Consider the following 26,960-nt stretch of genomic DNA (forward strand, 5'->3'; position numbering starts at 1 on the left):
GGGCTGCTTAACCCTTTCTCTTCCTGCTATTTGCTCACTAAAAAAATTACAAGAAGAGCCCTGCTGGATCAGACCAAAGCATCACGTAGTTCTGTTCTAATAGGGGCCAGCCAGGTGCCTCTGGGAAGGTCCCCATTTGTTCTTCCCAGGAATTGCTATTCATTGCAGAGGCATCCTGGATTCTGCCTCTTATCCTAGAGGTAATATATAGTCATGTCTAGAAGCCATTACCTCCCTCTCTCCCTGCCCTCCCCCCCCCAGCAGCTGCTTTCCCACCCATTGATAAAAGTTACAGGGGCCTCCATCCAAAAGTACAGTTTCCAGCAGCTACTATGCATTAAAACATGCACACTTACACACACTTTGGGGGAACAAAACACACAACTGACCATCCTGTGTAGTCTGAGCCTCAGCTAGCGACCATCCTCATATTTTGTGACAGTCAGCTGTAGCCCAGTGGCAGGGCACCTGCCTACAAAGCAGAAGGCCCTAGGTTCAATCCCTAGCAACTCCCGATAGGGCTGGGAGAAGCCTGGAGAGCCACTGCCAGTCAGTGTGGGCAGTATTGAGCTAGATGAACCAATGGGTGCGACTCAGTATAAGGCAAATTCCTATGTTATTCCTATAATTTATGTGCTGGGTCAGGTGGAGAGGTCTTTTTTGCCTGTTCTCACTCTACTGTCAATTTCACTCTATATTGTTCTATACCGGGGAGCAGTCAGGCGGTGAAGACTTTTTTCAGTCTTTGTATCATTCATAACGTCATATCTCTCTCACTGTTCTTCCCATCCCAATCGCCATTTCCTATCAAGGAAACAACCTCAACTTCAGATTATCATCTCTTTCAAATTCTTGGCCACATTCACACAATACATTTCTTCCACTATTATTCCACTTTAAACAGTCATGGCTTCCCCCAGAGAATCCTGGGAAGGGTAGTTTGCAAAGGATGCTGAGAGTTGTTAGGAGACTTCTATTCCCCTCACAAAGCTACAATTGCCAGAGTGGTTTAACAGTCAATCCCTCCTCCCTGGGAACTCTGGGAACTGTAGCTATGTGAGGGGAATAGGGGTCTCCTAACAACTCTCAGCACCCTTCATAAACTACACTTGCCAGGATTCTTTGGGGGCAGCCATGATGGTTTAAAATGGAGTAGTAGTGGAAGAAACATATGGTGCAAATGTGGCCCTTCTCTCCATATTCTTTAAAATCAAGGTACAAACTGACCAGCTCGGGGGACTGTAAGTATAATTTTCACTAACATCACTAGGAATCATGAGGAGAAAAAACCATTCATTTATCACACAGGAAATGCCTTTCCCTCTAGGCTGGCAAACATCAATAATAAAAAAAAGGCTTCTAAGACAAAAATTACATTTCTGTCATGCTGTTGTTTCTATCAGTTTAAGGTCATGACATTTATACTCCATTCTCCATTAACATTTTACATTCAGTGCCAGCCAGATTAACTTCACTTTGTGCAATCAGTCTATTCTTATGACCTTGCCCTGGTCTCTCTGCTTTTTGACCCGACAAGATCTTGCATGATTATTTCAACTTAAACTGCTTTCTTGGTGTTTTTTTTTATTATTATTTTAAGGAAACGAGAAACAATTTTGACCTTGAAGGAAAAAGAATCAACACCACAAATGAAAAACACCTATATTGAAAGATGTATTCAGAAAATGTGATCTAGGATTATTATTATTATTATTACTATTACTGATTTACAGCAATATTCTTCAAAGATAGGGCTGCGTAATCCATGCAAATGCAGCACAAACATAGAGTTTGATATTGTGTCCAGAATTCAATAGCCAGAGAAATGAAGATAATCAAGTTTTGTTGGGTTTTCGAAGAAATGTGCTAGCCAGCGGAGGCTGGTCCATTTGGGCAACTGGAATTAGTAGGCTCTGCCTGTCATTGGCTCAGGTTCCACCGATTGTTGGGCTCCCTGCCTTCTACCCACCAGTCCCAAAGGACACTAGCTGCCACTGGTTCTAGCCTATTGTAATGAGGGTTGTCAGCCAGCCAGTATTTTATTGGTCTGACTAGTGAAACCATGATAATCTGGCAAGTAACCAGAACTGCGATCTGGGAAGCTACTCAACTCTCTGCAGATTCTTACTCTGCCAGTTAATATCCACAACCTGCAAGATACCCCCATTGCTCTGTCTGCTTGTTCTATGCAGGAAACCATTTTTTTTAAAAAAAATCAAGATTTGGCTACTATAAGTAAAATCTTAGCAGCCAAACAGATCCTGCTTCAGCATATAGCATCCTCAGGCAACAGCCAAGGCTCCACTGTAAAGAGAAGGGTAGGTGGAGTGAGGGAATGGCGGGCAGCTCAGAAGCTCCACGGATCACGGAAGGGGAGTGGCCCTTCAGGGGCCCTTGTAGCCCCAGGGGCCCTCAGCCAGGGCCCCACCTAGCCGCCCTTTGGACCCAGCCCTGGTCCCCTCTCTGAAGCCCTGGAAAGCTCCTGCCTCTTAGTGTGGACACTTCTGAGCTAGATCATTTGATAGGCACCTTCCTACGTTCACTGTGTGGACATCTGCCTTGGGCTCCCCTCGCTGGACAGCTTGGAGCCATCATTTAAATTTCCCAGAATGCCCCTGATGTAAAGGCCATACTTAAACAATCACACACAAACACACACTGAGGGGCTGCCATTTCCATGCTGCCCAATGCTGATCATAGCAATGCTGCTACTGACTGCCACTGCTACCACTACATAAATTTGTCCAAGTCCATTGACATAAATGGGCCAACTTTGCCAACAGCTTAGGACTAGTTTGCCCCAGGCGTGTATACTTGACCATTTTGATCTGTGAAGCTTGCACTTTTACAACAACAACAACAACAATAATAATAATTTAACAAAAAGGATGGTTGTGATTTGGCTTGGTGATTGTTTTGGAAAATGTGCCTTAAAATGTGAACTGTCTCCACCATCCCTAGCCAACGCGCATGGAAATCCCGGTTGGGAGAAGTCTGAGGAACAATTTGCACCTCCAAGCAATCACACCTCCTTAGGGAGAGCTGCCTCACAATCCGAGGCCCATAGCCATAATGCATTATGTAATCTTTGGAAGGCCCTTTTAGTCCACACAGCCCATTACAAGAATTCACCACATGCATCTCCATATCCTGCTCTGCATAACAGCTACAAGAAAAGAAGAGTAGCTTTCGTTCTTATGGTACATGGCCATTTGGGGAGGGGGGGGGAAGGAAGGGGGGGTGCTTTAGGTTTCGGCCTATATAAAACCATTCCAAATTACTCCAGGGTCCATCTCTTGGAGAGGCATAATGGCAGGAAGCCATAATATATTAAAACAGTAGATTAAAACAAACAAGAGCCTTTTGGATCGGATTACACATCACTTTCCTCACGTCTGACAACAGACGAAATCAAAGGCAGTAAAAGACAATTGTCGGCCATAATGGTCTAATAACTCTGTGCTAAAAGTACTTGTGGGAGTAGACTGCTACCAGCTCAGCACAGCCTTCAGGATACATAGTGGGCCTTAAAATCCACAGCGGTGTACTCAAGAGCATTACTGCATAAGTGCTCGTTTAAGACTTCCTCCGAAATGCAACACACTCACTTAAGAAACGTAATTAGGCCTCAATTGCGGGTGGTATTCACACATTGTGGATCATCCTTAAAAATGACAGGGAAGGGATTGGGGCAGGGGGAGAAAGAGGGGAAATGAATGACTTAGAGAGCTCTGAAAGGTGCATTATGCTTCTTGTTCCATTATGTTGCCACATGGGGAAATTATCACATTATGACAAAAGCAATGAATGAGCCCAGCACCTTCTGTGTGTGCTGACCCAACCAATGGCAAGAAAATGGTACATCTCAGGGGCCCTTCTCACATGAGGGTGTGCTTGCATGTACTCAGGTGTTTCCTTCACAGAAAATGTAAAAGGTGGTAGCCTTGGCAATGCTGTTCCTCGTCTCTCACACAGTAGTGTAGTGGCAATTGCAGAAGTGCAGGGTCACTTCACGATAGTCATGTCACACCCTTTACAGCCACGCCCCCTTTTCCACGTCCCCTTATCTCCCTTGCTCTCCCTGTTGTCTTGTGAGTCCACACTACGTTACGTCCCTAGGAGCCAATCAGCATGAAAGGGGAGGCTGTTTGTTATCTACTGAGAAGAATTTTCGCAGTGGCTAACTCACTTTCTTCACTCTGATTGGCTCCAATCAGCACAAGAGGACAAAGACTCTTTCATGCTGATTGGCTCATGCATAGGGATCTGGCTGGGACCCTGCTCCCCAAAAGGTAACGGGTCTATGACCCCCACAACCCTGGACAACTACACCCCTGCTCTCATACATAAGCATGCCATGGGCTGGCTGAGTTCTACTTGTTCACAATAAGGTGAATTAGTCTTCCTTTTGGATGAGGGCCCCTTGTATTCAGTGACACTAGGCAGTCAGCTTCCTGTGTTGACTGTGTCTACAGCATACTCTTGTATCCTTGCTTACCCAATGAATATATTATCGTAGATAGCACTATATGAACATGCAGGGCTGGTGCTAAAGGGCGGCCAGGTCGGGCCCTGGCCGAGGGCCCCTGAGGTGCCCCTCGATAGGGTGGGGGAGGAATAGCACTCGCCTTCTGCAATCTGCAGCAGGGAGCCGCCACAGATTGCATGGAGGGAGCTTGCAAGCAGCCCACGATTTTGCTGGCTCCACCTACCTGTCTCTCCTGTCTTTTGCACGTGCGCAGGCTGCGCACGCAGGGCTGCCATTAACCAAGATGGCAGCCGAGGTTTCCCTAAGGTGCTGATGCCCTTGCCACCATCTTGGTTGATGGCAGGGATGCGCGCCATCAACCAAGATGGCAGCAGAGGCTTCAGCCTCTTAAGGCTGAAGTAAAATTGATTTACTTTTAAAAATGTTATTGTATTGGATTTTTGATTGTATTATTTAGTATTATTCTGTTATTTATTGTATTTTTTATGCTATTTTATGTTCACCGCCCAGAGAGCTATCGCTAGTCGGGCGGTATATAAATCTAATAAATTTAATGTAAAATGTAAAGGAAACCTCGGCTGCCATCTTGGTTAATGGCAGCCCAGAGCACACAGCCGCAAAAGACAGGAGACAGGTGGGTGGGGTGCACGTGTACGTACACTGGGACCCAGGGCAAGCTGGTGCCCAAGGGTCCTGGCATGCCTGGCGCCAGCCCTGTGAACATGTATATGATCTGGATAGATAGATAGATCCACCCACAGCAAAACAGAAATAGGTAATATTGAAACCACCAATTAATACAGCAATCATTAAAAGCAGCACCAGAGTATTGACAGCCTATTTTATTTTAATTCAATTTAATTTTAAATCAATGTATTTCTAAAAGGCAACAGGGAGGAATGAAGCCAGGTGAAATCTCTATAGGGAGGGAGTTCCAAAGAGGACCACTACCAAGAAGGCCCTGTCTCTTGTATAGCCACTTGCCTACCAACAACAACCCCAGTCAAGGTACAAAGGGCCAAGGGCAGTCAAGTTATTTGGGCACCTGAGCAACTTTCCCCCTCCCTAACAATAAAAATGCAACAATAATACATTTAAAAACTAACAATTTGCTGTCTTTACACCCAAAACCTGCTGCTCCTCTGCGTAATTGTAGCACCAGCCCTCAGCAAGTGTATATAGAAGCAAATGCAACAATAATACATTTAAAAACTAACAATTTGCTGTCTTTACACCCAAAACTTGCTGCTCCTCTGCCTAACTGTAGGGCCGGCCCTCAGCAGGTGTATATAGAAGCAAGCTATCTCTGCGGTAACCAAGATCTGAAGGAATGCCTCCAGCCTCATCAGGGATGCCGCTCAACAAGATCAGCCTCAAAAGGCCTTCTCTCTATCCCACCAGTTAAAACAGCTAGACTGGTGAGGACTAGGGAGAGAGCCTTTTCAATTGTGGCCCCCACCTTGTGGAATTCCCTCCCAAATGATCTCCGCCATGCCCCCGCTATGATGAACATCTGCTGGGCCGTGAAGACCTGGCTTTTCAGGCAGGCCTTTGGGGAGGGTTAGGTTTGTATTGTTCTTGGTTGAGATCTTATTGTTTTAATGCATTTGTATGCTTTTCTTGTGTACGTTGCTCAGAGTGCCTGGACAACCAGCCAGATGGGCGACTAACAAATCTAAATCTAATAAATAAATGGAAGTCAAGGTAGTATACTATTTAATTCCCAGACAGTTACCTGTCCAGGCCACGGACCAGGATGAGCCCTACTTAGCTTCATCAAAGTGGTGGCCTCATGTGCCTTCAGACCATTATCCATATTTGCAATGGGAGGAAAAATCCCATCGATGCCAGGGTGGCCTACTGGTCTGAGCGTCAGACTAGGACCTGGGAGACCAGGGTTCAAATCTCACTCATGGGGTGACTTTGGGCCAGTCACCAACTCTCACCATAAACTACCTCACAAGGATGCTGTGAAGATAAAAAGCCGCTGGGGGAAAGGGCAGGAAGAACCTTGTATGCCACCTTGACATCCTTGGAGGAAGGGTGGCATAAGAATGTGTGTGTGGGTGTGATTTTCACCGGGGCAGAGCCATATGCATGTAAGAAGAGCCTGGCTGGATAAGGCCAGTGGTCCATCTAGTCCAGCACCCTGTTCTCTCAGTGACCAACCAGATGCCTCTTCTGGGAAGCTGAACAGTGGGACCTGAGTGCAAGAGCACTCTTCCCTCCTGCAGCGTGTATTTGGAAGCATACTGCCTCCGACTATGGAAGCAGAGCATAGCCACTGTGGCTAGTAGCCATTGATAGGCTTCTCTTCCACTGGGCCAGCCCTCCACTTAGGGACAATGAGGTAGCTACCTCAGCAGCAGATGCTGGGAAGGACAGATAGTAGTGGTGAGGTGTATATGAGGCATCCTGTCCTGCAACCCCTAAGTTAGCCTGGTGCCTTCAGATGCAGAGGAGACAGCATAGAGAGAGATAGCACCATTGGTGGTACTGCCCATAGAGGAGCCACGATTCTTTGAGACACTGACTCTCTTAGAACAGATAGGGCTGACTTTAATAGAACCTATGGCTGAAACATTTTGGGAGAGGGATGCCAAGGAAAGCTTTTCCAACCATTCTTAGCAGGACGTTTTAAAAACTTCAGCCTGGGACAAAGGCAAGGCATGTGCTTCAGGTATGGCTCAGCAAAGGAGGAGGGAAACTGGCTAACTACGGTCTACAGGGATGGCGCTGTGTGACCGAGGTGCATAATTCCAACCACACTTCTGGCAGCTACAGGAGGAAATCCTCATCAGTGGAGATGTTGAGGATGATCTCCATATCTGGGGTGCATCTGGAAGGAAAGAGCAAAGAACAAATCAGGCCCACACCTGGAGAGGGGAGTGTTGTTGCCCTCCAAAGGCCTTGGGCAGAGCTTGGGAAAGTTACTTTCTTGAACTACAACTCCCATCAGCCCAATCCAGTGGCCATTATGGCTGGGGCTGATGGGAGTTGTAGTTCAAACTAGTAACTTTCCCAAGCTCTGGCCTTGGGAAACAGTGAAACTCACTTTGGAGAGAAAAGGAGCCGAGACACAGGCGGTCCTCCACTCCCTTGTCTCTCACTGAAAAGCCTGAGCCTGGATTGCCCACAGGAAGTTGGCAAGTAGGAAGGGAACCAAAGTGGCCCAGTCAGCTCCCAGTGACTAGAAATGGCATTCCTGCACAAACTTAGAATGGGATACATGATCCAGAATTTGAAAGCTGAGGTTTTCAAGTTGATAGGGGGGAAACCATTTTTCCTCGCTGGCAGAGAAGCATTTGGAAATATATTAGCTATAGAAGGATCAAAATGGGGCCAAGAAGGCAGTTCAGCGGGGAGGGCAAGCTGCGTGTCCCATCTACTATTTTGTCTCCAGCCTCCAGCATTCTAAGCTCTCATGTCTTCCATTGTGCATCCTGGTGGAAAGCCATCCTGCTCCGCTTCCCTCCTTCTTCCCGATTTTTAGTGTCTAGCAGAGCCCCTTTGCCAATAAGATGCAAGGCATGTTGTACTCGTAGTAAGGCAAAAGGCAACCCTGGTGCTTATGGCATGAAAAGTTGATCCAAGAATGCTCGGGCAACCCTACTGCTTGGGAGACAGTTCAAAGGACCTACTTGGGCCTGCGGAGGAGGACATCTGCAAATATCACCTCCCGCGGATCTCCCACGGAGTGATGGAGCCGTATAATGCTCTTGTGCAACCCCTTGATTTCTTTCACCAAGCCATCAATTATCTGAAAGAAGAAAGGAGCGCGTCAGGATTACAGATGAAGTGGACTTCAGCCCATGAAATCTGATGCTGTAATAAACTTGTTAGTCTTTAAATGTGCCCTCAGACTGCTGTTGTTCAGGATTATAAGGTGCCAGTCCTTATGATCAGGCCCTCAACACCTTCCGTTTCCCCCCCACTTCAAATCCCCCTTCCCCACTTCCATAGGGCTTTAAAGATCTTTGGCTCCTGGATCAGAGGTTCACAGCTGACTCTAGAATTTCAAGGTGCCCTAGAGCTGCCTCCTTCCAAGCCCAGCAAGTAGGAGTCAAATCCCCTGAGAAAACCATGCTTGGGACACATTCCCCGCTCACGTTTAGCTGCCACCCTCAGGTCAAGCCAGAGATGCAGAATATGCTCTCCAGCTGACCTGTCCCCAACTATGTCAACTCTGCCTACAATCTCTACTCAGCTCACACTCTCCACCTACAACCCATGCAGGGGGTGTTTCATATTCCTCTCTCCCCAGCTGGAGGCCGAGATGCCTCCCTGCCATGGATCTGCCTCCTCTCACAAGGCTGGACTCATTCCAGCTCCAGCTGGGAGGTCATTCCCAGGGGAGCTGGCAGTGTGATGGGAGTTAGTGACCAGTCATGAGGAGGCCCAGCGATGGAGAGCGGCAACACTCAGCCCCGGCCCTGACACTGCAGAACTTCCTGTCGAGTCACTTGCTGCAGGCCCCAAACCTCTTGCCTCTTTTTGGGCGTCTATTTGTCTTTTCAGGTGCAGGTTGTTCCTATTCATCTGCTGAAGGCCATCCTGGTACTGCATCAGCTTCTTCTGCATAAAGAAGAGGAGAAATGCAATTCAGAAGCAAAGATGGGCAGAGGTTCAAAGGATCCTGGGAGGCAATGCCAGGGGAACAGAAGGCATGCCAAGCTCACAGGGATGGAGTTACCAAGGGGCAGCTCTACATTTGGGAGGCCAATCCAAACGCTGCAGCTCAAAAGGTACTCCTGCTGTCGCCTGGACATTATAAATGAAAGCATTTGTCTGAGGGCATCAATCTCTGTGTCAGAGACAGAGGGCCAAAAACCCAGCAACTCACACGTGTGATGCAGATTTACATTAGAGGGAGTGAGGCTCCCTGTCGCCCCTCTGCCTCCCCAAGCTGTCTGTCTGCATCCCAGCGTTTCTCAAACGTACACAGTTGCCTTATAGAATCATAGAGTTGGAAGGGGCCTTGTAGGCCATTGAGTCCAACCCCTTGCTCACAGCAGGAAATCCACAGCTAGAGCATCTCCTGCAGATAGCTGTCCAGCCTCTGCTTGAAGACATCCAGCGAAGGGGATCCCACCACCTCTCTAGGCAGTCGGTTCCATTGCCGAACTGCCCTTGCTGTCAAGAAGTTCCTTCTAAAGTCCAATCTGAATCTACGCTCCTGCAACTTAAAACCATTAGACCTAGTTCTACCCTCTGGGGCAGCAGAGAACAAATCTGTACCCTCCTCTATGTGACAGCCCTTCAGGTGCTTAAAGAGTGCAATCATGTCACCCCTCAGCCTTCTCTTCACCAGACTGAACATGCCAAGTTCCTTCAACCTTTCCTCATAAGACTTGTTCTCCATACTGGCTATCATCCTCGTCGCCCTCTTCTGAACCCGCTCTAACTTGTCTATATCTTTCTTAAAATGAGGCGCCCAGAACTGAACGCAGTATTCCAGATGAGGCCTGACAAATGCAGAATATAGTGGGACTATTACTTCCCTCGACCTGGAAACTATAGCTCTGTTTATGCAGCCCAAAACCATGTTTGCCTTTTTTGCCGCAGCATCACACTGCTGGGTCATGTTCAACTTGCGATCCACTACAATTCCAAGGTCCTTCTCACACGCACTACTGCTAAGCCGGGTATTTCCTATCCTGTACCCGTGCATTTTGTTTTTGTGGCCTAAATGCAGAATCTTGCGTTTGTCTTTATTGAATTTCATTTTATTAATTGATATTAATTAATATACTGCATCAGGTGATTGCTCCATCTAGTCCCGCACTGACTACTCTGACTGGCAGCTGATATTTAGGGCTTGGTGGCCAAAACAGAAACGGCACAAGAAATTTGTGAGTGGCTCTCTTGATGCTTTGCTTTTTACTTAAAAGCAGCTGCTGAGGTCTGTGAATGAGAGTGGAACAGCAATGCTGGGGAAGGGAATGTGTAAGGACACCTGCTCTCTGACACTGGAGATATTCAAGAGGCAGCTGGACAGCCATCTGTCAGGAATGCTTTGATTTGGATTCCTGCATTGAGCCGTGGGGTGGACTTGATGGCCTTATAGGCCCCTTCCAACTCTACTTTTCTATGATTCTATGACCCAGACCTCAGTGGCAGAGCATCTGCTTTCCATGCAAAAGGTCCCAGTTCAATCTTTGGCTTCTCCAGGTAGAGCTGGAACTGCCCCCTGTCTTAAATGAGCCGCTACCAGTCAGAGTAAGACAATACTGAGCTAGATGAGCCTTAACTTGGTATACGGCATTCCCTTTCCCTCCCTCCTGCAGCCACACCTATGGGCTCCTCCCACTTGGGCATTCTGTTTAGAATGTTGCTTGTTCTGTTCTAACACTGCCCCATCCTAATATCCAATGAAGCATGGGCATGTTTAAGGGGGCATGCCCAATGCTGGGCAGGCTGAGCCAGTGGAATCAGGAACTGACAGGGAGAGCAGACAGACTCTCGTTCACTGTGGACCTTTGAGGGATATTTACTGAGACCTTTCACAGGCACCACAGGAAATATGGGGTAGGTGTACTGGCATATGTGGGTACTACACTGGTGACTCTGTGTGGAGAAATAATTTATATAAATATCCTCAAGGATCATCTACAATTTTGCCTCATTTTTTCCCTATGGTAACAGGCTTGTAGCCCGGGAGACACCCTCTCAGGACCTCTGGCCAAGAGAGTACACTTAGACATATTACACATAATGCGGCCCATGCAGTGCTGAATGGCTTCCCCAGCGAGATCCATGTGGCTACGTCTCTTTTAACTTCCTTATATACCCAGATGTCTGGTGTCTGAAGGGCATGGAGTCGCTGTTCTTAACTCTTGCTACTGTTTCCAGGCTTTGTGGGGTTTTAAAGTGCATTTCTTTGTCATAGAATAGTAGATTTGGAAGGGACCTACAAGGCCATCGAGTCCAACCCCCTGCTCAATGCAGGAATCCAAATCAAAGCATTCCCGACAGATGGCTGTCCAGCTGCCCCTTGAAGGCCTCCAGTGTCGGAGAGCCCACCACTTCTCTAGTAACTGGTTCCATTGTCGTGTGGCTCTAACAGTTAGGAAATTAAAAGAAAGAAAATGCACACACACAAAAAGTGACGAGGAGTGCAGATAGTTGCTCTTGGTGGCACCAAGTGGAGGTGATCCCAGCCAGCCCCACTTGGACCATCCTCTGGGCACAGCGTAGAGATCCAGACAGTCAACTAACCTTGGCAACGTCCTGTAAAATGAGCTCCTGCTCCTCTCGTGCTTTCCCTGCTAATGTTTCCAGGAACCTTTTGGACAGATCCTCCATATCCTCCAACTCATCCTGGGGATGACAACAGAGGAGAACAGGTCAGACTACTGCCTGAGGGCTGTGTGCTGCCATTCCTGCCTGCAGACAGGCAGGCAGACGGAAGCCAGCAAAAGCTTCCTTCCCACACCTGTTGCTCTTCCCTCAAGTTCCGGATGTTGCGCATCAGGGATGCAATCTGGACGGCTTTCACCGGGTACTCCTTGTCCATGTATGTCCTCAGGGTGTTGAGCTCCTCCTGGAGGGCGTGCACTTTGGTCTGCATGCGCTTCATCTCCTGATCCAGTTCTTGGAGGAGCGGGGCGGAAGAAGCCAAGAGGAAGAAGTGAAAGGCATTTTCTGCCATGTTTAGAAAGCACATAATCCCAAGACCTAGGAGTCGGAAACCGCTGCAACAAAGGTTGCAGTTTCCATCTCACAGGTGCAGAAACCCAGGCTTCTACCAGTGTTAAAATCCTGCTCCATGATTCTGAAGTCTGATCTTTTCCACTGATTGGCACAGGAGTGTAGGAAGCTGCCCATAGCATCAAGTCAAACTCTCTGTCCATCTAGCCTCGTACTTACTCTGATGGGCAGTGGCTTTTTAGGATCCCCAGCAGAGAAGGGACTTTTCCCTCATCTGCTCCCTGACCCTTTTAAGCCAGGGATGGAGAACCTGTGGCCCTCCAGCTACTGCCGGACTACAGTTCCCATCATCCCTCACCACTAGTCATGCCGGCTGCTGGGACTGATCATTATTATTATTATTTATTCAGTTTATATCCCACTCTTCCTCCCCAAGGAGCAGAGCTTGGAAAAGTTACTTTTTTAAACTACAACTCCCATCAGCCCAATCCAGTGGCCATGCTGGCAGAGGCTGATGGGAGTTGTAGTTTAAAAGAGTAACTTTTCCAAGCTCTGCCAAGTTGCCCAGGGCGGCAAACAGCAAGCAATAAAACAATTAAAACATCTTAAAAACAATTCCAATACAGATGCAAACTGGGAAAGATCTCCTCAAAAAGGCTTATTGGAAGAGGAAGGTCTTCAGGTGGCGCTGAAAGGACAAGAGAGACGGCACACGTCTAATATTTAAGAGAAGGGAATTCCAAAAGGTAGGTACCACAGCACTAAAGGCTTGATTTCTATATTTTTCAGAACGGACTTCCTGTAAAGACAGTATCTGCAGGAGACCCTCACTTGCAGAGTGCAGTGATCAACTGGGTATATAAGGGGGAAACGATATTTTGGGACTGAAAGAAGTTGGAGCCCAATAATATTTGGAGGATCACAGGCTCCCCACCCGTTTAAGTGGAGAAGCTGGAGACTGAACATGCGACCTTCTGCATCCAAAGCATGTGCTTTGCAATTGAGCTATGGCCCCTCCCATTAAAAGGAGGGGGGTCTCCCCCCCCCCTTTATGGAAACCAGTCTGGATTGCCAGTTTATTGTCTAGGGTTCTCACACTGATGTGCAATGCCGCTTTTATAATGAGAAACCATTAATAGGTAGGCAACACTTGGATGCGCTAGGCAAGTTAATTTTGCTTTTTTGCAACACCCTCCACTACAGCTAGGCTCCGACAGGCAAGGCCACCATTCCCCTTGAGGTTGCTGGCCTGGGATTCTTCTCTGTCTCACTCAATTGGGAGCAAGTGGGGTGTCTGTGAGTGGGGCATCGCTTACTTCCCAAATTCTTCTCCACCATTTTCTCTGTTGCCTCGAGATCTGCTTTTGCGACACCAACATGGTTCTGACTTGAGTCCCGAAGGCTTGTGATGATTGTCTGTGGAGACAGAAGCAAAAGACACAGGTTCTTGGGATTACCCAAGAGGCTCAGAGTTACCAGACTGTGGTTGAGGAACTACATACAGCTCTTAATTGACTATGCTTGTGAACATTCCATGACATCACAGCAGACCAGCCAATGGCATGGGGCAAGGGATGGAGGATATTACAGGCAGGCAGTTTGTAATCTGCTTTTATGTATAAGAGATGAACTCTTAAATTTAGAACTCATGGGAAGGGCTATAGTCTGTGGCAGAGCACAAGCTTTTCCTGCAAAAGGTTCCAGATTCAAGTCCTGCCTGAAACCCTGGTGAGTGGTCGCAGGTCAGACAGCACTGAGCTCAATCGACCAGTGGTCGGATTCAGTATAAGGCAACTTTCTGTCTTTTTAGAATCACAGGAAAGCTGCTCGTTCAAGGAAAGGGCTGGGATTTAGGAGCTCCGATGCAGAATGATTCAGACATTGCTAGTAACTGTCAGTCAATGAGGCTGAGAGGGGCTGGGGCAGGAGTTGTGCAGGCAGTGCACTCTGTATGGGTGGCTTTCTGTAATGAGAGCAGGATATCCAGGCAGGAACAGGTTGGGGGAGGGGGAACCTGTTTCCTCCCCCGCCAAGGCACTTCCCACCTTCTGTACTTTGCCCTGCGAAGTCCAGCCAGGAGGAGAGGAAGCAGCCATCTGAATGCGCCCTGAAAGGTCCATCTCCGTGACTGGCCATTGAATAAACTGCAACCTACATGCCCAGCCAATCTGGACGTTCTTGCTGCAGCGGGTCACCCCTCCCCACTACCCCAGCCTTACCCCAAACATGTCGTACTGCTGGAGAAAGCCCCTGGCCTGGCTGGCAGTGTCAGCATCCATCTCCTTGATCTCTTTCATCAGCTGCTGGTTCTTCTCCAAGAGAACATTGGAGTGGTGCTTTAATTCTTCTAAGCTGATCGTCTTGCTCTTGGAAAGCCGCTGTGAGGTATTTTCAAAGGGAGGGGGTTATAAAACGCCTCACCTCTTCCTGTCCGCTTCACTGTCACTTCACTGTTACACCGAAGGAGACCACAGTCCTAGAATGCTCCAACCTTGTGGCTGTCAGTGCTGTTGTTATTATTACTTGTTAAATGTGTATCCTGCCCTTCCTCCCAAAGGGAGCCCAGGATTGCTTCTCCTCTCACACCCCCTTTTGCACTTTCACGCAAATTGCACAGTAGGTTCCAATCACCAAATTTGGAGTTTCTGGTCAAAAATGCAGAATTCAAATCTGCATTTGAATTATGGGCATGCAGACACACATACACCCCGAACACCAAGGTGTGTTATTAGACCAACTCTGTATCTGTAACAGTAGCACCTGATGCCACAGTTTCAGCTTAGGATATTTCCTTCATGTACCTGAATTATTTTGATGCTCTCCAGCCTCTTTGCCACCTTCATTTCCCGTATCAAATTTTGTTGCCACGCAGCCCTCTGTCTCACAGAGGGCGTCATTTTCACAACCAGACCTGGAGTCTTTCCCCATTCTGAAACAGAAAAAGCCAGCATTCATTTGTGAAAGTGCCTAGTTTACTGCTACTGTGGGCAACGTGGCATAGAAGGGAACAAAATATGACTGGATCCCTTTAAAAGGGGGGCCTCAGGAAAACATGCAAGTCTCCTAGGCTTGAAGGGCTGAAGCAAGCAAGCAAAACCTTCCCCAACCTATTCTCTTGTCTTTTGGCTTTCGTGGGGAACCATTTTTCCCTTCCTTCTTCCAATCCTTCGATGCCAAGACAGGAGGCAAGGATAATTTTAATGTGTGCTTCCTACCCACGTCTTCTCTTTGCCATTGGCTATAATCCTAAAAGCAAGACAAGAAAGCAGCAGGTTCATTTGGAGGAAGCAGAGAGCCTTCTTGAGCAAAGCAATAATAGTCTCTACAACAAACAAACAAAATGAAAAAAGGACTTAAGAACTAGATCTAATGGCTGTTCTTTTTTTGTAAACCTGCCCCACCTCCTCCTCCTCCTGGGACTCACAGTTTGTCTTATGGTCCTGATGACGCTCTTGGGGAAGATATGTGAATCCATGAAAGCCATCTTTTGAGCCAGTGAGGGCACTGCAAAAGGAACACAAACACACACAGAGACAGAACAATGAAGGGGGACATAGCAAATCCCACCACAAAGAGGCAGTGGTTCTAAGCTTCACTCTCTCTGATAAGGAGATCTACTGTGGCTGAATTCCTTTGAAGCGCACTTGAGTCTCTTATACTCCTTCTGGGAGGAAGGGCAGGATATAAATTTAATAAATAAAATAAAATGGAACACTCCTTGCTCATCACCCACAGGAACCGACCCTCACATTCACACACATGCACCAGAGCCCATTGCTGCAATCTTCTCTACACTGAAGCAGATGGGAGTTGCGAGGAAGGCCAGCAGCTAAAATGGCACCTCACTAAGACTGGACTACTACCTTCTTGCTTCAAAGAATACTTAGTTGATAATACAACCAAATCATGCTTAAAATGGGTGCTGCTGCTTCTTAACTGGCCAAATATACTGGGTGTCTGGTAGGTGACAGCCCTTATGTTCCCTGCCCCACATGCCAGTTTAAGGTGGAGCCTGAATTTATGGACAAAGGGTCTGTAGAATAACACACCACACAGACACTAAAATTGCCTATGCTATCACAGCATAGAAAGTAAGCCTGGACCCAGAAATGTTAAAACAACGATCGTCCCGTGGTGAATATCCCCTTTTTGGACAAGCTTCGGAAATGTTTGGAAGAAACTGATTGTCTGGACAGCTTTAGGCCTGGTCACTGCACTGAACCACCTTGGTTGATGACATTTGTCAGGAGAGAGATGCGGAGAGTGTGACCCTGCTCGTTCTCCTTGACCTCTCAGTGGTTTTTAATACCGTTGACACATGACATCCGTTTTGAGGCTCACACCCTGTACTTCAGTGGTTCTGCTCCTACCTCCAGGGCCATTTTCAGGAAGTAGTTATGGGGTGGGGCATTTTTCAGCACCATGGAAGTTGTCCTGTGGTGTCCTGCAGGGTTCCATCTTGTCCTCCATGCTGTTTTAACATATCTCTGAAGTCACTGGGAAATATCACCAGCGGATTTGGAGTGAGATGTCATCAATAGGTGGATGACACCCAGCACCATCCCTCTGTTCCATGTGAATCATAAGAAGGGGTGGAAGTGCTAGACTGGTGCTTGGAAACAGTAATGGACTGGATATGTGCCAATAAACTGAAGCTGAATCCTGGACAGAAGTGTCATGTGTTTCAAGTTTTCAAGTCTGGCGAGAGTTGAGATGACCTGTCCTGGACAGGGTTGCACTGCCCTGGAAGCAACAAGTCTGTAGCTTGGGGGTGCTGCTGGATGCAACACTGTCACTGGAGGCTCAGACTGCCTCAGGGGTTAGGAGTGCCTATTTCTAGCTCTGGCTGGTTCACTAGCTATGGCCCCTCTTGTACAGAGATGACTTGGCCGCTGTTCTCCATGGGCTGATAATCTCCAGCTTGTTCTTGAAGACAATTTGGAAACTTATAAAGCAGCCAGATTACTGGCTGGGGTGCCATTTAGAACCCATATGACCCTTGTTTTAAAACACCTGCACTAGTTGCCGGTTTGTTTCTGAGCGCATTTCATGGGGCTCGCATTCGTGTTTAAAGCTCCCAACGACTTAGGCCCCAAATATTGTAAAGACTATCTCCATCCTTACAAACATTAAGATCTGCAGAGTGGGCCCTTTCGGTAGTTCCGCCATCCTCAGATGTGTGGGGAATGGCCCCAAAAAGAAGCCCAGGCGGAGGATTTCTCTGGTGCAGCCGCTGAACTGTGGAACTCCCTCCCCACAGAAGCACATTTAGCAACTTCATTGTACAGCTTCCGCTGTATGTTGAAAATGCACCTCTCCACCTTGGCCTTTGACAGTTAAGGTATTTTGTTCTGTGGAACTCGCCTCTTAACCTATATTGTCCTGTTCCATTTGGAGCGGCTTTATGTAGTTTATAATTATAATGATTTTATTTGTGTTTATAATTATTTTTGTAACCTGCCCGGGTACCTTATGGTGAAGGGTGGGTAAGAAATCTTATACATAAATAATATCAATATCCCCTTACTGCTCACTTGGCATTTGGGGGAGATTCAGAGCTTTCCCAGGACCATGCAAAGCCGGGGCGAGGAAGTGTCCCTTCATATGTCGCTGGCCTGCAACTCGCACCATCCTTGACCATTAAGCCATGCTGATTAGTGCTAATGGGAGTCCAACAACATCTGAAGGGCCAAAGGTTTCTCACCAGTGGGCAAGAGAGTTCATAGCAGAAGCAGGATTTGTTCAGGAAACTCCTTCACAGTGGAAGTCTCTTTAGTCCCAACACCCTGCATGGCAAGCAGACTTTCAAAAAGTGAAACAGATCCCCTCCCATCAGCATGGGGGGGGGAGATTAACCTGTTGAAAACCCTCCTGTCCTACAGCTTGGGTGGGGGTGTCTGGCAACCAGTAACTGCCATCTGCTTCTCCCGCACAATCCTCTCTGCCCGTCCTGACCCAGCCCACCAACCTCTCCTACTTTATCACCCTGCTTTCCCCTACAAAGTGCATGCAGCCTCTCCATCTCAGACACACCACTTCCTGGGCTGCGTTCCCCCCATTTCCTAAAACATTCCTTTTTTGACAAGCCGTTTAAGGAGATACCTTATCCAGTCTGCGTCTGGGCTGCAATCGCTTTTAAAGCTGTTTTCAAAAGATGTTTTGTTTTAATATATTTTGAAGCCCGTTTTTACGATGTTTTATTAGAGTGTTTTTGTTTGCCACCCAGGCTCCTACCGAGAGGAAGGGCAGGATATAAATTTAATAAATATATAATAAAATGTCAGACCCCCCCCCCAATCCACCTAGTCTCACACTGGCAAGCCCCTAAATAAGGCACAAAAGCGACAAGCCTTTCCTCTTTTTTTCGTCCCCAGCTCCTGGTATTCTGAGATATACTGCCCCTATACATAGAGGCTCCATCCTGGTTTCTCATATTTAAGGTCTGCTGAAAGGCAGGAGCGTTGTGAATGCGTAACTAAGGCAAGGCGACCCCTGCTGGCTCAGCAGAACAAAGGGGGCCACCGCCCTATTTTCCCACAGTGGCCAACCAGAGGCCTCTGGGAAGCCAACCAGAGCCCTTCCCCTGCAGTTTGCTCTCAGTGACTGGGATTCAAAGGTAGATTGCCTCTTAACATGGAGGTTCCATTTAGCCATCTCGGCTAATGTCCGTCAAGCGTCCTCCCCACGTCTCCTTTTCGACCGGCCCCCCATCGCTTCAGCGCCCTCTCTCTCCCCGCTCCCTACCCCGTTACCTGCCGCTCCCAGCCACCCAATCCTCGACTCTCCCGCGTCTCCTAGCAACCGGGGTACAGCACGCCGGCCGTCTCCATGGCGACCAACGGAAGTACAGAAGCCGAGTTGACGGCGAAAGAGGAAGCTTCCCCGGGTGATCCTGACGGGCTTTGGGTACCGTCCATAAAGTACCCTACTCTTTTAAAAACGTTTCCACACGCTGAAGCGCTCCCAAGCAGCTTTCCCCTCCGCCGGCCCCCCGTTTTGAACAATTCACGCGTGAATTCTCCTTTGGCTTTCTCTTCTCACGCTCTGTTTCCTCTCAAGCCTCCGTTTGCCCGCGACTAGAATACGTCATAGACGGCCCCTCCCCTTCCCCGCTGGCTCCGCCTCCCCTCCCATGACGCGCCTTGCTCGTGGTCGCGTTTGCCTGAGCTGATGTTGAAAGGCCGTTTGGAGGAGGGGTTCTTGCATCGTTTGGGGGGGAGGGGTTGGTACTGTTTTTTGCATCTGCCCCCTCCCCATTTATAAACCGAATTGCACTGAAGAGGGCAAACAGTGCAATCCTATACATACTAAGAAATGTCCCACTGAGTTTAACAGGGCTTACTCCTAAGTAAGTGAGTTTTATGGATGAGTGAGGATTTGAAGCCCAGTTTCCTAATTGCTGAACTACATCTCCCATCAGGCCCAGCAAGCATAGCCAGTGGCCAAGGATGATAGGAGTTGTACTTCAACAGCACCTGGAGGACCAGAGGTTTCACATGCCTGTCCTCCTAGTCTAGCCATTACACCACACTGGCTCTCTTGGGCAAAAAGCTATGTGCATTTGTCGCAGTGATAGTCAGTGTTGTTCAGCAGCCTTAGGGGGAGAGTTTGAGACCGCCTTTTCTGGCCACATAAAAGAAGGGGAGAAAGGTCTCTCTGGAAAACAAGACTTCCAGACACTTCAAAGAGCAGGCATGCACTTTCGGCATCATAAAAGGCCACCCGATCCTCTTCGCAGTTCAGATTCACTCGGATCCTCTTGGACTTCTCACGCGGAGTCAGAGCAAGGCCATCAGAGAGATGGTAGACTATGTAGTCATCTTTCCACTTTCCTATATGCCATAGTCCTTCCTCAGGAGCATATTGATTCCTACTCGTTTTCCTTGCAGACTTTCTAGCAACCCCCACACCCCAGCCTTCCTCAGTCCCTACATCAGTCTCCCAGAAATGTTGGCCTGATGTGAATCCCTCTTGCCCCAGCACGATAGGAAATTGGTCAGATCTCTCAGGATTGGCAGGTAGCTCTTGAGCAGCATCTCTGTGCCTCACGGTTTGAGAGTCCTCGGACAGGACAAGCAAGGGATGCGCTGTCTCTGGATCCAAAGTGACGTTTGCTGGGGGCAGGAAGGGAGAGGGTGTTGGAATGTATGAGGTTCAACTCCAACTTGGTGGGTTGAGGCTGCATGGGGTTAAAAAAAGGGTAGCTAGAGAGGAGACCTCTTGGTTGCTAGGCTATACCTGTCCTTTGATCTCCTGCTGTCTCTTCCCTTCCTGCTAGACTGATATGCAGAGGATGTTGATCCCAGTTCCTTCCCTCCTTCCCGTTCTTCTTCTTCTTTCTCGAGAGGGGAGCAGACATCTTTCCTTTGTCTCTCCTCTCCTCCAAGCATGAGGGCAGACACTGGGATCAGTGCCTGCAGCTTCACCATAGCTAGTTAGGAAAGAGTCCTATATCAAGCTATCAAGCATGTACTTCCAGAATAAAGTAGTAGTTTCTTATTTTAAAGCTTAAAGTCTCTGTCTGACTAATTTGCAGGGAAGGTAGAATCTTAGCAAAGATTCAAACACGCACACATAAGCTCACTCAAAACTCTCTGTTCCACTATGCAACTCTGCAGGGTCCTACAGGACATTGGGCCCAGCGTCCTACAGAGGGTAGAAGAGATAAAGCAAGAGAATCAACCAGGGGAATGACAGGCATAAAACATTTCTTCTGTGCTCTGCAGCTTTGGAAAGTGCAGGGAGGAAAGAAAACAGGACTCCTTCCTCCCCATCCCCACACGAAGTGATCTCTACAGAGAATTGGAATGCCTCAGTTCTGGTGAGGAACCTCTGGCTTATGCTCTCTGGCTTGGGAATAATATAAAGACCCATTAGCCCAGGGGCAGGGGACCCCAGGCACATAGATGAAATGTGGCCCTCCAAACCTCTCTTTCTGGCCCTCAAAACTCTCCTTGGGTCACACTCCTTTCCCCAGGCCAGACCTGTCACTGGCACTGCTGTTTTATACCCTGTTTTGCTTGGCTAGATTCTGTCTTCAAACTCTGATAATGGCTTTGGGGTGTCTGGATGGAGGAGGGGTGTGTGAGTATGCGTAGAAGCCAGCCGACTATAAGCACCAGGAGTGTAGTCACCCGGGGGGTCTTAGTCCCCCTGCTTTTTTTGGGAGCAGGGTCCCTAAGTCTCCAAGCATCCTACAATCAGCATGAAAAGGGAGTGTGTTAGTCACTGAGAAGAGTCTTCTAATATGCTTCCTTGCCTTTCCTGCTGATTGGAGCCAATCAGAGTGAAAGGAGGTGAGTCAGCCACTGAGAAGACTCTTCTCAGTTGCTAACGCTCTCCACTTTCATGCTGATTGGCTCCTAGAGATGTTTGTTGTTGTGAGAGAATGCCTTAAGAAAGATCTCATTCTTAATCCAGGAGGGTGTATGTGGCTCTAACTATTATGAAGGGACCCTGCACTTCTGAATTTTCTACTAAACTACTGATAAACACCTATGTAACCTTGTGTCTGGAGATTTATTAAGAATCATTTTCCATAATTGTAAGGAGGTATGTCCACATGCATGCATCCCAGGCACCTAAATGAGGGGTGAGAGCAGCATAGGGACATAAGCAGATGTCTTAGACCAGGGGTTCCCAAACTTTTATTCTACATAGACCACTTTACCTCCTCTTCGGATGCATACCTTAACGTGGTGAGGGGGTTTGAGTGTGTTGAAGAAGCTGAGAGCAATGCTGTCAGGAGTCTAGACCAACAGGCTAGACTCCTAGCAGGGGCACCCAAAGCGGAATGGTCAAAGCTGAAACACCAGACTAAGATGCATCCAAACTCAGAGGAAACCACCTCCGAATATCTCTTACCACGAAAACCCTATGAACAGAGTATCCAAAATGCAATACGAGATAGTGCTGGAAGATGAGACCCCCAGGTCAGAAGGCACTCACCGAGCTACTGGGGAAGAACAAAGGACAAGTACGAGTAGCGCTGTGACTAATGACACAGCTGGGTCAAAGCCGAAAGGAAGCCCAGAGGCTGATGCGCACAGATGCAAAAGGAGAGTCCGGAGTTGTACGACGCACACAATAGGAACATGGAATGTGAGAAGCATGAACCAGGGAAAGTTAGAAATTGTCAAGCAAAAAATGGAATGCATCAACATTACAATACTTGGTGTGAGTGAACTAAAATGAACGGGAATGGGACATTTCCAATCAGGCAACTATAAAATATTTTATGCAGGAAATGAGAAATTAAGAAGAAATGGGGTTGCTTTAATAGTGAGAAGTGATGTAGCAAGAGCAATTAGGAGCTACAACGCAAGGTCTGAGCAAGTGATATCAATGAGATTAAATGGGAAACCTATCAACATAACCATCATCCAAGTCTATGCTCCGACGGCAAATGCAGAGGAAGAGAAATTGGAGACATTTTACACAGAAGCGCAGGAAGAAATTGATCACACACCAAAACAAGATGTGCTGATAATCATGGGGGACTGGAATGCAAAAGTAGGGAACAGAGAAGAATTAGGAATTGTGGGGAAAGGGGCCTAGGAGACAGAAACGAAGCAGGAGAAAGACTTATTGAATTCTGTGAAGCCATTAATTTGTTTCTTGCGAACACTTTTTGAACAACTGAAAAGACGACTATACACGTGGACATCACCAAATGGTCAATATAGGTATCAAATTGATCTGGTTTTCGCCAGACCCTCTCTCCATGAGACCAAGTTTGTTGACTGCATGTACTGGAGGTTGGGCCCAAAGGGCAGTTTAGGGATTCTACTTGTGTACCGCCCACCCCGCTGCACAGCAGACTCCCTGACCGAGGTGCTCGAGGTGGTCGCGGGCGTGCGGATGCTCTCCCCCAGCCTATTGGTTTTGGGGGACTTCAATGTGCACGCTGAGACCGTCCTCACTGGAGCCCCTCGAGATTTCATGGAAACCATGACTTCCTGGGAACTGCACCTTAGTAATACAGAGCCCACCCATGTAGCCGGTCATGCTCTTGACTTTGTGTTTGTCTCGGGAGGGGAGGGAAATGATCTGGAAATGGGGACTGTTGTTTCCAACCCTGTGTCATGGTCAGATCACTACCTAGTGACTATGGACCTCTTAATGCCACACACCCTCCGCAGGGGACAAGGACCTATTAGGATGGTCCGTCCCAGACGTCTGATGGATCCTAAAGGATTCCTGAATGCGCTGGGAGATTTGGAGCTGGCTGAAGGACGCCCAGTCGAAACCCTGGTGATGGAGCGGAATAGGAAGATCACTAGGGCAATAGACCAGGTGGCTCCGAAACGTCCTCTCCCCCTGAATAGAACTCAGACAGCACCCTGGTATACACCACGGCTGCGGGGTCTGAGACAGGAGGTGAGATGACTAGAGCACCGGTGGCGGAAATCTCGCTCTGAAGACGATCGGACACTGGTTAGAGCAGCCATAGCTGCCTACCAGGTGGCAACAAATGCAACAAAGAGGGAATTCTTTGCTGCCTCTATTGCGTCCGCAGAGTGCTGCCCCAGGAGGTTGTTCCAAGTGGTCCGAAGCCTGGTCGGTCCTGTTGCTCAGGAACCCATGGAGCATTCTAAAGCCTCCTGTGACACATTTGCTAAACACTTTGCCGATAAAATCGAGCGCCTGAAGAGCATGACTCCATATGCCGTGGATACAGGAAGTGAGCCAGAGTTGACCAGTTGCATTCTGGTTAAACGGTGGGATCGGTTTCAGCCTCTTCCCTCTGAGGAAGTGGACAAGGTGCTCTCTTCTGTGAAGCCAACCACCTGTCTGTTTGACCCTTGCCGTTCGTGGCTCATTATGAGTTGCAAAGAGAAGCTGAGCGAAGGGATCAAGGCAGTGGTATATGCATCCTTGGAAGAGGGTGCAATGCCATCAGCCCTCAAGGTGGCAGTAATAAAGCCTATCTTGAAAAAGTCCTCCTTGGATCTCCAAGAGTTGAATAACTTCCGCCCAGTCTCTAACTTACCATTCTTGGGCAAGGTGATTGAGCGAGTGGTGGCCAGTTACAGACACACTTGGATGAAGCAGATTATCTCGATCCATTCCAATCGGGCTTCAGGACTGGACATGGAACTGAAACAGCCTTGGTCGCTCTGGTGGATGATATGAGGAGGGCATTGGATAGGGGAGAATATACCTTCCTCATCCTCCTGGACCTCTCAGCGGCTTTCAATACCGTTGACCACGGTATCCTTTTAGATCACCTGGAGGGATTAGGAATAGGGGGCACTGTTTTACGGTGGCTCCGTTCCTATCTCTCAGACAGGCACCAATGGGTGGCATTGGGGGGATGAGGTTTCAGACCCTTGGCCTCTTAATTGTGGAGTCCCACAGGGTTCTATCCTCTCCCCCATGCTATTCAACATCTATGTAAAGCCGCTGGGGGCCATCATCAGGAGATTTGGGCTGCAGTGTCACCAATATGCGGATGACACCCAGCTCTATCTCTCGTTTAAATCCTCACCAGAGTTGGCTGTGAACACCGTTGTCCAAGTGCCTGGAAGCCGTAAGTGGATGGATGGGAGGGAATAGGCTGAAACTAAACCCCGATAAGACCAAGGTGTTACTCATGGGAGACAAGAGAAGGTTAGGAGATATAGACCTGGTGTTCAATGGGGTAAGATTACCCCTGAAAGACTAGGTCCGCAGCCTTGGGGTCATTCTTGACTCTCAGCTGTCCATGGAGGCTCAGATTTCGGCAGTGAGTTGGGCAGCTTGGTATCAATTACATCTAATACGGAGGCTGCAACCCTACCTTCCTATCCATCTGCTCCCACGGGTAATACATGCCCTGGTCTCCTCCCGCTTAGACTACTGTAATGCGCTCTATGTGGGGTTACCCTTGAAAACGGTCCGGAAATTACAGCTGATACAGAATGCAGCGGCATGTTTGATTAAGAACAGCCGTCGCCGTGATCATATTACTCCGGTGTTAGTAGATCTACACTGGTTGCCAGTTGTTTACCGGGCCCTATTCAAGGTGTTGGTGTTGACCTTTAAAGCCCTATACGGTTTTGGCCCAGTTTATCTGAAGGAGCGCCTCCAGCGTTACCAATTATGCCACCTGACGAGATCAGCCATACAAGACCTCCTCTCGGTCCCACCAGTTAAAATAGCTAGGCTGGTGCAGACCAGAGAGAGGGCATTTTTGATTGTGGCCCCCACCCTCTGGAATTCCCTTCCTTTCGATCTTCACCATGCCCCCTCCCTGATAGGTTTCCACCGGGCCTTGAAGACCTGGCTGTTCAGGTAGGCCTATGGGATCTCTGGGGTAGATTAGCTTTTAATGTTGTTATTAACTGGAAGGGTGGTGTTTAGATTAATGATTGATTGTGGTCCTCATTGTTTTTATATTGTATTTTATTGTGTTATGTACGTCGCCTAGAGTGGCCGTTCATTCGGCCAGATAGGCGACTCATAAATAAAAATTTATTTATTTATATTATTATTATTATTATTATTATTATTATTATTATTATTATTATTATTATTATTATTATATAATTGGTGGCAGAAGGTGGAGAAATTCCATACTTTCTGCAAAAACAAGACCAGGAGCAGACTGCGGTACAGATCATGAACTGGTGGTATCGAAAATCAGAGTAAAGCTAAAGAAGAAGAACAAAGCAATCATAATGCCAAAATACAATTTAAATAACATCCCAGAAGCATATAAAGATCAAATAAGGAACAGGTTTGAGGCTTTAAACTTAGTTGACAGAGAACCAGAAGAACTATGGAATGAAGTCAGAGACGTTATCAGAGAAGAATGCAAAAAGACAATACCTCTAGCTAAAAAGAGAGAAAGACCCAAATGGATGACTGAAGACACTCTTCAAATGGTTAAAGAGAGAAGGAAAGCAAAAGCAAAAGGAGATAGAAACACAGTCAGAACCCTACATGCAACAATACAGCAACTAGTACGTAGGGACAAAGAGAACTATTACAATAGTTACTGTATAGAAATAGAAGAGGACAACAAAAAGGGTAGAACAAGAGCCCTGTTCCAAAAGATTAGAGAAATGAAAGGGAAATGTTGAATAATCAACAGGGGAACACACTGACAGACCGAGATGAAATAAAAGGAAGATGGAAGCAATACACTGAAGAACTCTATAAAAGAGATGCCAGGATGACAGATTCATTCACGGATGATGAAGAACCAGAAATTTTAGAATGTGAGGTGAAAGCTGCTCTTAAAATACTTGGATGAAACAAATCACCAGGAATAGACGGCATACCAATAGAGTTGCTACAGGCTACTGAGACTGAATCAGTCCAAATTTTTACTAAAATCTGTCAAGAAATATGGAAAACTAAACAATGGCCCACAGACTGGAAGCGTTCCATATACATCCCAATTCCAAAGAAAGGGGATCCCAGGGAATGCAGTAATTATTGAACTATTGCCTTAATATCCCATGCAAGTAAAGTAATGCTCAAGATTCTACAACAAAGGCTCTTGCCATATATGGAGCGAGAAATGCCCGATGTCCAAGCTGAATTTAGAAAGGGAAGAGGTACCAGAGATCATATCACAAACATATGTTGGATAATGGAACGGAGCAAGGAATTTCAGAAGAAAATCACCCTGTGCTTTATAGATTACAGCAAAGCCTTTGACTGTGTAGATCATGAAAAACTATGAAATGCTTTAAAAGAAACAGGGGTGCCACAGCATCTGATTGTCCTGATGTGCAACCTATACTCTGGAGAAGAGGCTACTGTAAGGACAGAATATGGAGAAACCGACTGGTTCCTCATCGGAAAGGGTGTGAGACAGGGTTGTATTTTA

At 47.5% G+C, this 26,960-nt stretch overlaps 1 protein-coding gene, 1 non-coding gene and 1 pseudogene across 2 annotated transcripts; 1 reads left to right on the forward strand and 2 right to left on the reverse strand.

Moving 5' to 3' along the window:
* Window positions 1-442: 442 nt before the first annotated feature.
* Window positions 443-517, forward strand: TRNAC-ACA (transfer RNA cysteine (anticodon ACA)). Its single transcript has one exon. It is a non-coding gene; the product is annotated as a tRNA-Cys (tRNA).
* A 6,510-nt stretch (window positions 518-7,027) lies between these two features.
* LOC133375637 (uncharacterized protein C20orf96-like) lies at window positions 7,028-19,232 on the reverse strand. The gene is made up of 11 exons (XM_061607424.1): window positions 18,892-19,232; window positions 15,564-15,643; window positions 15,247-15,385; window positions 14,941-15,068; window positions 14,359-14,517; window positions 13,456-13,555; window positions 11,925-12,082; window positions 11,708-11,809; window positions 8,978-9,064; window positions 8,131-8,249; window positions 7,028-7,328 (listed from the first exon to the last, which is right to left on the reverse strand). Exons 2-11 carry the CDS (start codon window positions 15,621-15,623, stop codon window positions 7,268-7,270), a joined length of 1,113 nt encoding a protein of 370 aa, XP_061463408.1. The 5' UTR covers window positions 15,624-15,643; window positions 18,892-19,232; the 3' UTR covers window positions 7,028-7,267.
* A 502-nt stretch (window positions 19,233-19,734) lies between these two features.
* LOC133375651 (thaicobrin-like) lies at window positions 19,735-20,772 on the reverse strand (annotated as a pseudogene).
* Window positions 20,773-26,960: the final 6,188 nt, after the last annotated feature.

The sequence above is a fragment of the Rhineura floridana genome, chromosome 1, assembly GCF_030035675.1.
Source record: "Rhineura floridana isolate rRhiFlo1 chromosome 1, rRhiFlo1.hap2, whole genome shotgun sequence".
NCBI classification, from domain to species: Eukaryota; Metazoa; Chordata; class Lepidosauria; order Squamata; family Rhineuridae; genus Rhineura; species Rhineura floridana.

Bases quoted from the DNA above. Each gene is read 5' to 3' on its own strand.
- LOC133375637 (XM_061607424.1), bottom strand. From the start codon at position 15,623: ATGGCTTTCATGGATTCACATATCTTCCCCAAGAGCGTCATCAGGACC. The intron at 15,069-15,246 runs GTTGGGGAAGGT...TTTCTGTTTCAG, and splicing joins GCCAAAAGACAAGAGAATAG to AATGGGGAAAGACTCCAGGT. The intron at 13,556-14,358 runs GTAAGGCTGGGG...CTGTCTCCACAG, and splicing joins AGCAGTACGACATGTTTGGG to ACAATCATCACAAGCCTTCG.